General features: G+C 48.4%; 1 protein-coding gene across 1 annotated transcript in view; it reads left to right on the forward strand.

Annotated features, from left to right (window-relative positions):
- The first annotated feature begins 10,993 nt into the window (after nt 1–10,993).
- The window catches only part of Impa2 (inositol monophosphatase 2), a 31,683-nt gene continuing 29,742 nt past the window's right edge, over nt 10,994–12,934 (forward strand). The window contains exon 1 of the mRNA XM_036205298.1: nt 10,994–11,292. Within this exon, the coding sequence (XP_036061191.1) occupies nt 11,191–11,292 (102 nt within the window). The 5' untranslated portion in view covers nt 10,994–11,190. The remainder of the gene's footprint in view (nt 11,293–12,934) is intronic.

A 12,934-nucleotide genomic window follows, 5' to 3' on the forward strand; every position in this document is an offset into this window, starting at 1 on the left:
CGTGAGCCACCATCGCCCGGCAAGAAGCTGAATTTTTAAAGAAGAATTAATATCAAGTGTTTCTATAGTCAAGGTCCATAGAAAGGAAAGAAACCGCTCCTCGTATCCCAGTGCAGAGTGTAATATGAGCAATTGTGAAGTAGACATATATTAACAAAATATCTTTAAAAAAATTAAAGATAGTACCTACAGGGTCCAACTATACTGCCAGATGAGGAATGAAAGAAAACAGTTGGGATTCCTGAAACGTCATGTAAGCGTGAGGACGAGGCCACGGTCTTGGCACACTGAGGCGGGTTCTGCTAGTATTGGAAAAACCAGCCAGGAAACTTCAACTGTTGGCACAAGAAGAGGTTGCCCTGCAGGGCGCCGCCGAACGTCGGGTGGAAAGGGGGAAGCTCGCCTCCCTTCGGCTGTTCTAGAACTGCTGTTCCCCACCATAGACACCTGGTGGCGCCGAGGACGGGGAATGGGCTGGTGCTGGCCTACAAAGAAGTGTGTGTGTGTGTGTGTGTGTGTGTGTGTGTGTGTGTGTGTGTGTGTGTGTGTGTGTGTCTGTCTGTCTGTCTGTCTGTCTGTCGCCGAGGACGGGGAACGGGCTGGTGCTGGCCGAGAAAGAAGTGTGTGTGTAGCAATAGCCTGATAGCTAGCGCAGGTTGTTTATGTGATGCTCAAATGAACTGCGGGGATAAAGGATACCTGGGCAAAGGGAGAAGGGAGAGGCTGCGGCGGGAGCCAGGTGTGTCAGGTGTGTTGGTGATCGCTTATGCGCGACGGGCCGGGGATGTGCGAACACAGCCTTGAGTTAACACCTGGCCTTCTCGGGTCTGCTCTGCTGACTTACCCAGCTAGCACACAGGGACCCTCCACTAAGCATCCGGGCAGGCCTCTCTGGTGCTCGTCCCAGATTATGTCCTCCCTCCGTCCCTCTCCCACCTCCCGAGGAGGCCGAACTCGTTCAACCAATAAGGCTTTGGCACAGAACCCTAGGGTTCTCTCAGACCCCCCCAAAACAGCTGGCACTGATAGTGTGGGTGAATATGTTATCTGATGGCGAGCTTCAGAAGGGTGTTAAGTACCTCTCCCCATCCCCCCCCAAACCACCGCCACCAGATCAGGAACTTGGGAGAAAGAGCGCCCTTGGGGTTATTGCTTGGAGGAAGGCCGAGGATGACGCAGGGCAGATCACCTGATTGTAAATCCAGCGCCTGAGATCTCTAGGAAAGCCCTTGGGTGGACACTGAAGTGGAGCCTGGAGCGGAGCTGCAAGGACCAGCGCTCTTGAGACCTTTGTCCTACTTGTCATGACCTGATTGGCAGCCTATGTGGACCGGGCCATATGGGGACCTGTTCGTTCAGTTCTCAAGCTTGAACTTGAGCACGCACTCATCACTCACCAAATGGCCCTTTCTAGAGCTTCTCAGTGCTTACGCCAGACCTTTATTTATTTTTTTTTTTTGGTCGGAGCTGAGGACCGAACCCAGGGACCCAGGGCCTTGCGCTTGCTAGGCAAGCGCTCTACCACTGAGCTAAATCCCAGCCCCCAGACTATTTTAAACTGCTCCTGGAAGTTCCCTAACTGAAGCCCCGAGGTCTCAGCCACCCTCTCCTACCCGCCGCCGCCGCCGCCGCCGGTCTCCCCCAGGCCCTGAGAAGCGGCTCCCACAAGGGCCTCGGGGCTCCAGACTGCAGCGGGCGCCTGCCCAGGACAAAAAGGTGGCTCAGCTGGTTTGTCGCCAAGTCTGCTGACCAGAGTTCAATCTCCAGGACCTAAGTTATGGTAAAAACTGACACCTAACATTTATTCTCTGACCTACCCCCCCTCCCGAAAACACACTAAATGAATAAGGCAGTAAAAATTATCATAGTATTTTTATTAATTCTTTGACAACTTCATACATGCATAAAATGTATTTTTATCAGATTCACCCCCCCCCTTATGTAACTTTATAAATCCCTTACTTAACTATATGGAATATTAAATCAAAGGCCTCTGACCATATAACTATCAGAAGAAAATAAAGCACAAAACTTTCATAACACTGGATTCATCAATGATTTTTTTTAAACATTCTTCTTTTTGTTTGTTTTGTTTCTTATACTTTTTTTCATCAATGATTTTTATAACACTAGTAACAGGAGATAAAAGAAACAAGAAAATTTAAATTTCTAGAGCCAGGAAAACGGTTCAGTGAACGAAAGTGCTTAGAACACAAGCATGACACCTGAGTATAATCCTCAGGACCTGAAGAGAGGTGGAGGAAGAGTCTGCAAGGTTACCCCGTGACCTCCAGTTTCATAAATATTGTGCCATTTAGCACAATGTCAGTGTTGGACACCTACTGGCATCCAGGTGGCGTCCCTTTTAGGGAAGTGTAAGGAAAGATAGCCTTTTGTTATTGATGGTTCTAGGCTTTGGTCCTCATCTGTGCTAAGCAGATCTACTGTTGAGTGACATCTCCAGGCCAGCCCTTGTTTTTAAACGGCCCTGACTCTGGGTTGCTGTGTTGGTGACATGGACAGCGGCGCTGTGGGATTTCCCAAAGGCCCCGTCCATCAATTGGCAGCACACCGGTGATACGGGATCTACAATATCAATACAGCCCTTTGGGTGCTCCCTTGTCTCTGAGTAGTTAGGAATGTTGTCACCCAACTTGCTTTGTGCCGACTCTGTTTCTTAGTGCTGTGCCTTGTCAGGAGGCCTGAGCTAGTGTATGTCACATCTGCCTCGGGAATGTGTCGTGAAGCCTCCTGCTCTGTGGGGGAGGTTGTTTCGTGGCAGCTGGTGACATTAGAATAGCACTTGTAGGTCATTGGGAAGATAGGGCAGTGTCAGAAGAGAGGAAGTGTCCACGACTGCATTGATTCGTTTGGACTGCCTTTACAGAGGGGCAGATCTTTGGGGAGCTAGTCCAGGACAGGCTCCAAAGCTACAGAGAAACCCTGACTCGGCAAAAAAAAACAAACAAACAAAAAAAACAAACAAAAAAAGTAATTGAATCTTTCTACAAATTTAGCCTGATGATGATGGCGCACAGCTTTAATCTCAGCACTCGGGAGGCAGAGGCAAGCTAGCCTGGTCTACAGAGGTCACACAGTGAAACCCTGTTTCACAAAACAAACAAAAAATTTAAAAAGTATTTTTTCACTTCACTTTTTAAAATTCATTTAGATCAAACTGGACTTGAACTCACAGAAATCTACTTGTCTCTCGCCTCTGCCTTCTGACTGTTGGGATTGAAGACATGCACCACCGTACCCGCCTGGATTACATTTCTTAACTTGAAATGCAAGGCTGGAGATGTAGCTCAGAGTAAGAGCGCTCACCTAGCATGGAAGGGAACTCTCGCAGGGCAAAAACAAACGGGGTGGGATTTCGGCGCTGGGATTCAGAGAAGCATTGCCCAAGAGCAATCTAGTTTTAAAGTGCAGAAGAATTTGTGAGTACACTTGTTGGAAACCAGCGGCTTCAGCAACTCAGCTCCAGCCGTGACGTCATCACCGGCCGCCAAAAGCAGCAGGAGGACTCTTGAAAAGGTCTCTGCCACCGCAGACCGCTCTCCCTCCGTCTGTCTGTCCCAGACTCTCTCCTGTCCCGGCTCCCCGCCGGCCTCTCGCTCCCCGCCCCCCATAAATCTCTGAAGTATTCCTTGGCTCCGATTTGCCAAAGTACCCTGTCGCCTAAACCCTAACATTCCATCTCTGTTCATTCTCATCCCTGACTCCAGTCTTTCCCATGTGGACAGAAATCTGAGGGTTCTCTAGAGTTTGAGGACACCGAAAAAACCACCCGGACTCTATCAAGATTTTAATCAGCTCTTGGTCGGACTTGGGACTGCTGCCCCGGCTGGAGCCAAGTGTGGGGGCGAGTGTTACAGGCAAAAGTCACAATTCATGGCTGGGGATGTGCGCTTCTGCAGACGCAGTTCCTGGGGACGTGCACCCTGGCTCTTTTGCATTCCTGGAATTCCTGAAATGTTCTAACTGACTCAAGTTGCCCACCAGCCAGTCTCAGACCTCAAGAATGGTTGCTTTAGCCAAAAATGGAGTCACTTTAGCTGCTACTATATATTATATTAAAAGGGGATTTATCAGAGCGGTTTACAGGCTGTGGCCCAGCTAGTCCAACAATGACTGCCTACCAACAGCAAAGTCCAAGAAACCAGTTGTTCAGTCCACAGAACTAGATCTCTCAGCTGCTCTTCAGTGTATGTTAGCATCCCAAAGAAGTAGGCTCTAATGCCAGGAAAAGAATGTTTCAGCAGCAAGAGAGATGAACTTACCAGCAAGAGTGAGGGCAAGCAGGCAAAAAACAAAAGCTTCCTTCTTCCCTGTCCTTTTGTGCAGGCTGCCACCAGAAGCGGTGGCCCCAATTTAGGATGGGTCTATCGACCTCCAACAATCCAATCAAGAAAATTCTTCTCAGGCATGCCCAGCTGCTTAGGTTTTGGTTGGTTGCAGATGTGGTCAAGTTGACAACCAGGACTAACCATCTTACCTACCCTGCAAGGATGGGGCTGGCATTGGTTGGAGGAAGAACTCAAAGCAAAACCATGCCCTATAGTATAATGTTGATAAAGAAAATAAAACAATTTGACGAAGATAAGAGGCTGTGTGGGAAAGTATATGAGAACTCTCTGAACCTTCCTCTTCAGTTTGCTGTAAACCTAAAGATGCTCTTTAAAAAACAACAACAAAAAAAATATATATATATAGGCTGGAAAGATGGCTCAGAGGTTAAGAGCAGATGTACCTTTACAAGAAATTTAAAAAAAAAAAAAAAAAAAAAAGTGCCGGGTGGCAGTGGTGCACACCTTTAATTCCAGCACTCAAGAAGCAGAGCCAGGCAAGTCTCTGTGAGTTCGAGGCCAGCCTGGTCTACAGAGCAAGATCCAGGACAGGCACCAAAACTACACAGAGAAATCCTGTCTCGAAAAATATAATAATAATAATAATAATAATAATAATAATAATAATAATAAATTAATTTTAAAAACAGTGGGAAAGCATCTGCCTTGTACACATGGGACCCTGGCTTTGGTTCCCAGCACCACAGAAAATTAGAACATATCTTATAGTAAAGACAAACTAGACTCATTCCTATTTGTGATTAAACCTGTTTCTCAAGGATTGGGCTATTCCCCACCTGTAACCTTAACTACAAATAAATGGTCCTGTACTGCCTGTACCAAGAATGATAATCATGTCTTTGTTTTAAAAAGCTAACAACCAGCCAGCGTTGGTGGCACACGCTTTTAATCCCAGCACTCAGGAGGCAGAGGCAGGCAGATCTCTGTGAGTTTGAGGCTAGCCTGGGCTACCAAGTGAGTTCCAGGAAAGGCGCAAAGCTACACCGAGAAACCCTGTCTCGAAAAACAAAAACAAAAACAAAAAAAAGCTAACAACCATCTTGCAACCCTACTTTTGTTTCAAAAGGGTTGTTATGACTACCTGTTGTTATGCCTACCTTGCAAACATGTCTTTGTTTCAGAGGGTCATTAGGACTAATTGTTATGATGTTCTGCTTCTGTAACCCTGCCTATTTTGCCCCTAAATCCCCCATCTGGAGACCCCCTACCCCTGAGCTATAAAAGCCTTGTTTTCCTCACATCCAATGCTGACCTCTCAAAGTCTGCCTTAGTGGGAGGCTGTCTGTCTATATGAATTTTTAAAAAGCCAGCTTTAATCAATTGCTTGTTTTAATTAATTTGGCCATGATGTTTTGGGTCAGTGGTCTTTCTCCACCCGTCTTTGGGATTAACAGAGGAAGATGTACTGACTCAGCCCATCCTCTCCTCCAGTGGATCAGAGTCAGGAGAGGCAGCTACAGGGCCATCATGAAGCCAGAGAGGCTGAAGACAATGTGCCCTTACAAGAGGTGAAGGGTGACTGAACTGCAGGATAACTTTTCTGGAAATATTTAGGTCTTGGGAGTCTGTTTATGATACCATGGAAGCAAGCTTCTGGTTTCCTTTAACAGGCTATCAACATGAGAAGTGTGAACAGCAAAATGGAATATCCCACCCAAGGAATGTGGCAGGAATTCCAGGCACTTGAAGGGTGGGACAAGGGACCAGAAATACATAGATCAGTGGTTCTCAACCTTCCTAATGCTGTGACCTTTTAGTACAATTCCTCGTGTTGTGGTGACCCCCAACTACAAAATTATTTCCGTTACTATTCATAACTGTAATTTTGCTACTGTCACAAATCATAACATATATATCTGTTTTCCAATGGTCTTAGGTCTGACCCCCCGCGAAAGGGACATTCATCGAGACTCATAGGTCGATAACTACTGCTCTAGAGAACCTTGACTAATACACACATCCATCATCAATCAAGAAAACACCTCACAGATTTGCCTGCAGGCCAATCACATGGGGGCATTTTCCAGCTGAGGTTCTATCCTTCCAGAAGACTCTAGGTTATGTCAAGGTGACAAAAACTAACCAGCCTACCAGGGCAGCTTGACTCTGTGTTCCTGTCAAGTCACTCACATTTAGCCAGAATTAACTGCTTTCTATTTTTCCTTCAAAACTGAGTCCTTGCTTTCTATGAACAAGACTGAGTTGTCTGAGAGCAAACAGGTTGTTTTCATCCTGCCAGGAGGAAGGCAGGCAGGAAAGAGAATGTCAGCTTGGGGAAATAAAGACAGCCATACAACTGACTCCGTGGGCTGCACGATGCAATATGCTATGAGAGAGTCGTTAATTTCCGTTAACGTCATCATGAACAATTACAGGTGTACAGGACTGAAAACTGTAGAGGACCAAGGCCTTGTAGTTCACTTTAATAAAATGCAGTGGTGACGATAATTCAAGGGCCACTTCATACATCCGGGAACTATAAATTTAGGAGACCGAGGAGTGACTACAGAGCAAAGCAAACACAAAAGACAAGTCCAGGAAAGGTCTGCACTGAGTTCTCAGGGAGAATCTGGAACAACTTTACACTCAGCAGGAAGCAGGTTGATGGCCATCTTAACCCCACTTAAATGAGGAAAAAGAAAAACGTGCTATGGGAGATTTTCCCAGAAGAAGAAAAGTATCTCTAGTTTTCGAGTGGAAATAAGTGAGAAAAGGACTAACCATCAGGAGAATTCTTTAACAAATGACTCTTCTAAAGGAGGGCTGCAAAGGGGCCAGAACCGTTCCTGTTGCAGACCCATGCACAGTGTGAGTGGCATGTTCCTGCACAGCATTTGTTGGCAACCGTCTGACTTAATTTAGTAAAACCTCTGGGGCCGATTAGTTCAAATGACCAAGTGACTCTGGGCTCTTGGGCCAGGTGATGGTAGGCGGGGTCTGGCTCTCCATTGCAAGACTTGTCAGGGGAAAAGAATTCCTTATAACCTGTCATGTGGGTGCCCACGGCACACTGCCTCAATTCCGTATGTCAGTCAGTTTGGGCTGCCATAACAAAGTGCCAGAGCCTGGGAGGCTTGTGTATTTGTGATAATAGGGTGGAAGCTAGGACCTAGTGCACAATAGGCAGACACTCCACCCCTGAGCTGCATCCCCGACCCATCTAGGAGGCTTAGACACCACAAATACTATTTTCTTGATCTTCTCGAGGCTCCCCGTCCATGATCAAGGTGTGGACAGAGTTAATTTTTCCTGAAGTGTCTCTACTTGGCTTGTGGGTGGCTGCCTCTATCTATATACAAATTCCCATGTCTTTAAGAAAAAGAACGTCAAGCAGTCCCTGACCAGCTCCAATTCAACTTAACTACCTCTCTAAAGCTCTGTCTCCAAACAGTCACATTCTTAGGTTAAGATGTCAGCAAATGAATTTATTTTATTTTATTTTATATTTTGATGGGCAGGTTTGGGGGAGACAATCAACACACAATTCAGCCCTAAAGAGCTTTTTACACATAAAGTTACAAATGATCATACAGTATCAGGAGTCCACTTCCAGAGATGCACTAATAAGATGAGTTCAGCCAGGCTGTGCTGGCACACGCCTTTAATATCGGCACTCAGGAGGCAGAGGCAGGCAGATCCCTGAGTTTGAGGCCACCCTGGTCTACAGAGCGAGTTCCAGGACAGCCAGGGCTACACAGAGAAATCCTGTCTCAAACAAACAAACAAATAAATAAATAAATAGATGAGACCAACCAAGAAGTGAATATAATGTCCAGGCCAATTTCTTGGACTTCTTTGACCCTGGAGGATAATTTCTAATTTCAATGCATCCTGTCAGAGAAGTAGATAGAAGAAACCTTTGCCTGGCATTTTGCCTTTGCTCTGCTCCAGGAAGGACAGAAGGACAGTCCTTACACACTGCCCTCTCCTGGCTTTTGGGCTCCTGCCCATACACTTTGCATGAGGCCTCCTGGTAATCAAGGCACACATGGAGGGGGTACCCTGGGGACATCAAAGGAAGGGGAAGTTGAGAAAGAGTTTTTTAAGCCAGAGCACATGGTGGCTTGCTGGTTAGCATGGCTTCCAGCCTCTGAATGTGGTAACATATGGTCAGGAGAGGCTGGGTGAAGAGCTGTTTCACATGTCCACTGAGACTTGCCATTTACACATGGAAGAGGTATGTTATCCATTATAAAAGGCCAATTTCAGTATTCAGTGAGTAACAGATTTATTAATTTATTTAATTTTCATAATGTCAGGGATTGAATTTAGGGCTTCAAGCATTCAAGGCAAGTAACTTAGGCTTATTTAATAAGTCTATATATCAGTTATATGGTATATTAATCTCTTGAGGCTATATTGGTGCATGAGTGAACGGATTTTGTTTGTTTTGGTGCTGAGGACAGGACTCAGGACACAGGTTAAGCATGAGTTCTGCCACTAAGCTACCTGTTATAGGGTATGACTGGCATACCCTGCCCTCTACCCTGAACTGAGATCAAGTTCAAGACAATGTTTGCATGGATAAGTTCAAGGGGCTGGGCTGCAAATGCGTGAGCGTCAAGCACAGAAATATTAACCCATAAAATAGTCACAAAGACCATTCTGTACTTGAATGGCGGTAAGACCAAAGAGAAACTTGGCTGCCTTCGATCTTCATACCTGTCAAAAACACACTACTCTGCATTCAGGGGGTTGTCAGTTAGACAAAGGAAGTTATCAATATTTTCCTCAGATGGGTTCAGATCTGCAATAAAAATTTTATACCGTGTTATAACTGAGCTTCCAGATTAGATCACAGGAGATAAGGGGAGGGGGGTGGATTATGTTCAGAAAGGGAAGCTAGAAAGGGCCAAAGTTAAGTCTTGTTTGTTTGTTTTTCCCCAAGACAGGGTTTCTCTGTGTAGCCCTGGCTGTCTTGAAACTCACTCTGTAGACCAGGCTGAGCTTGAATTCAGAAATCCACCTGCCTCTGCCTCCCGAGTGCTGGGATTAAAGGCGTGCGCCACCACCGCCTGGCCTCTCCAGCCCTTTAGTAGGTCACTTTTTAATTTTTTTTGTCAGGTCTCACAGAAAGCCTGGACAAGTCTCAGCACCTGTGACTCCTCTCAGCCCTCTCCCCTCCCCCTATCCTAAACGTCTCCCTCCAAGGGGATGGGCTTCTGCTCCCCCTCCCCCTAGTTTCTCTTCCCTATGTAACTCAGCCATTTTGGATACATACCCTCTTTGGTCCTCTTGGCCCCTAGCTGGTCCGGTTGCTGGATAGCTCTTGGTCTGCTTGCCCTCATCTCTTGCCAACCCTCCACCCCCACTCTGTGGCCTGGGTCAGTCTCCTGGCCGTGTTCAGTCCGGACTCTTCTAGATGTCTGTGGCTGTGCGCTCCCTCATTCCTACAATAAACCTTCTCCTATGTCTTGGAGTGGTCATGTCCTCATGTTTCATTCAATTTAAAAATCGCATGTACTTATTTCTGCACATGCCTGTGTACGTGCGCGCGTGCGCATGTGGTCAGAGAACAATTTTCGGGAGTGGGTTCTCTCCTTCCACAATGTAGGGGTTCCAGGGATCCAGCTCAGCTTAGAGACACCTGCTGAGCCATCTTCTGGCTCACATTTCATTTGTAAAAGAAGCATTCAGAGCAGTTCCAGGCGTTTTTTTTTTTTTTTTTTTAAAGCTCTACACGCTATCTTGAAGTGAAAAAAAACATGAACAAAGATGGAGCACAGCGGCCCCATGCTGACCTGGGCAATCCTTGGTCCCCTTTTCTGTGCCATGGGATGAGCTAGGTGAGTCAGAGTCCTTAGAGCGGACCCTAGCTAAAAAGGTTTACTGCCATCTTTAGGTTAACTTAAACATAATAATAAAAAAAAGTCCCGTCAGTGTTTTTACACAAACTCCCATTCTCCCAGACTGAGAAATGGCACTCCATAATTTCATGTGGGTCGATTTTTATATAAGTGGTGGGCAGAGGGACTCAGGAAGTTAAACTCTTGGACACTCAGGAAATGCCTTCCCTAGTATTTGTATTTTCCTAATAGGCGTGGACTAGCTTTCAGCGCCCAAGGTTAAAACGGTCACTCCGCTATAGAAATTCTAATCACAGTCACAGCTAGGGCTCCAAACAAGTTTTGAGTTCAAACAGTTTACTAACCCCAGCGACAGTCTCGGTGTTTGGCTTGCGGCTCCCCGCGACCTCCCACCTGGGAACCCCGTGGCTCTATGTGCTCTCGGGAATGAGCTCCAGAGGCTCAGCAGCGGGCAGATTTACAGAGGCGCCTATTAGCAGCCGCCAGGGGCTGGAAGTGCCCACCACGCAGTCCCCGCCGCCGCCTTGTCCGGAGAAGCTGAAAAGTGGGCCTGGCTTGGCGCGTGGCTGGGCGGGGCGAGCACGGGATGGGGAGGGAGGTGGGGCGGGGCGAGCTCTGCACGGGGCGGGGCTAAAGCGAGGGGGTGGGACGCAGAGTAGGGGGCGGGGGCTGTTGTGGGGAGGCGGGACTAATGATGAGACGCGGGGCCTGGGATGGGAAGGCGGGGCTTGGAATTGGGAGGCGGGGCGTGGGCGGGGCAAAGGGGGACGGGACGAATGGGGCGGGGCAAAGGGGACGGGGCGAATGGGGCGGGGCTACGAGGCGCTCCTACTTGGGCTGCAACTCCTGGCCGGCCTTCCTGCTGCACGGCGCGCGGGCGGAGGCACGGCTTGGCGGGAAGGCGAGAAGAGCGTGCGGAGCCTCCGGTGCTGGCGGCGACAACGAGTGGGAGCCCGGGTCCGGCCGCAGCACGCGGAACTGAGCTGAAGGTGGCGGGGCCCGGCGGAGCCGCGATGAAGCCGAGCAGCGAGGAGGAGGAGGAGGCGGTCCGGGGCGTGGGCCCCTGGGACGAGTGCTTCGAAGTGGCGGTGCAGTTGGCGCTGCGAGCGGGACAGGTGAGCACGGTGGCCGCGTCCAGCCCCGAGGCACACCCGAGATGGACAGCGTGGGCGCGCAGCGGGCGCGTGGGCGGGAGCGGGGGCGCGTTGCAAGGACAGGGCCTGTGTTGTTTCTGGGGCGCACCTTTCTCTGGCCCTTCATCCCTCCCTCCCACTTGCAGCGGGAGGAGGCGAGCTTGGGGAGCAGGGGGTCACCACGGTGGGGAAAAGAAGGGCGCAGCCTTCAGGAAAGCGTGAGGGACGCGCTCCTCATTTGGCGATGGAATGGCCAACTGCTGGGTACTTGACCTTGGCGTTTGAGTCACCTGGAAAGCAAACGTCCCTCCCAGGCTAGAATACCGCAGTTGTTTCTTTTTAAGGACCAATCCTGCAGCCAGGTTGTCGGTGCCCCCTGTTTGGACCCCGGGCGCGTGGAGCTCTGGCTGGGTTGCAGATGATTGTCCTTCTCCGGGCATCCTGAGCCCAGGCAGCCTAGGCTCACAGCCTGAGAGCGCCTCCAGGGAGTGACTGGCACAGACCCGAGTTCAGGAGGAACTCGTTAGACTGCCGGAAGGATGGAAACCAGCGCAGAGCTGAAGAAAACCAGACTGGGTTTGAAAACTAACTGTGGCGCCGCGCCTCTGTTTTTCATTTTTGTGTTCTCACCCTAACTGTTCCTCAGCCCCTTCAGCAGCGCCGAACTTATAATATTGGTGGAATCAATATGCAATGGCTCCCTAGGACGTCAGAGCAGGCCTTGTTTCATGCTCCATGCTCTGCTCCTTAAAACGTGGTTGCGCACCGCTGACACGGGGGACAGGAGTTACCGTAGTGCTGTGCACAGAAAGGCTTATATCAACAAAACAAAAAAGGCATTATTTTCAGGTGTATCTGAAAATACTCTAAAGGGGGTGTCTGTATTTAAAAGTGTTGCCATGGTGCTGGGGATGGAGCCCAGTGGTACAGTGCATGCGCAAAGCCATCTCAACGTAGCAACAACCGGAAGAGCAAATACTTTGAAACTACCCTTTGCATTATACAGTAAAAAGGGGAATCCGGCCCTTCCCAGACAACTGATAAAGCTTATAGCTCAGAGCAAACCCTCTTGCTGGAAAATAGGTTCTCTGTGAGCAGGAACTAGCAGCCCTCACTCCCATCTCCCAGCTTCTGTTCCAACAAGAGCATCCTTCCAGACAGAGTGATGTCAGCGTATGTAGGAACCTTAAGACTCCTTTTTTCCCTGATGACTATGAAAATCAACTTTAGGTCTCAGGCACTGCTGTGTAAAAGCTGGTGAGTCGGAGCTATAGGTTCTGTGGCCTTTCAGGTTTAAATCTTTCAAGAAACAGAGGCTTAAGTAATTTTGAATATTCAACGGTGCTCATCGGAAGTTTGCACTACCACAGGCACAGTTCTTAAAGGTTCTGTTCATTTTAACGTAAGGAGATTGGTGGCTTTGCAATTTCCCAACAGAAAAAAAAAAAAGCTTTTAAAAAAAGCAGTGAAATGAAGATTCTGACATTAGGAGTCTGGTCAGGGAGCTCAGGACTCTGGGCTTCCTCTTGGGAATTATGCAGCTTCCTGCCTGCCTGGCATTGAGTGAGGGAAAGGCTGAGAGAAACAGAAGGCTCGCAAGGTCGTGATAACTAACCTGTGAAAA

Source organism: Onychomys torridus, chromosome 13 (assembly GCF_903995425.1).
Source record: "Onychomys torridus chromosome 13, mOncTor1.1, whole genome shotgun sequence".
Lineage (NCBI taxonomy): Eukaryota > Metazoa > Chordata > Mammalia > Rodentia > Cricetidae > Onychomys > Onychomys torridus.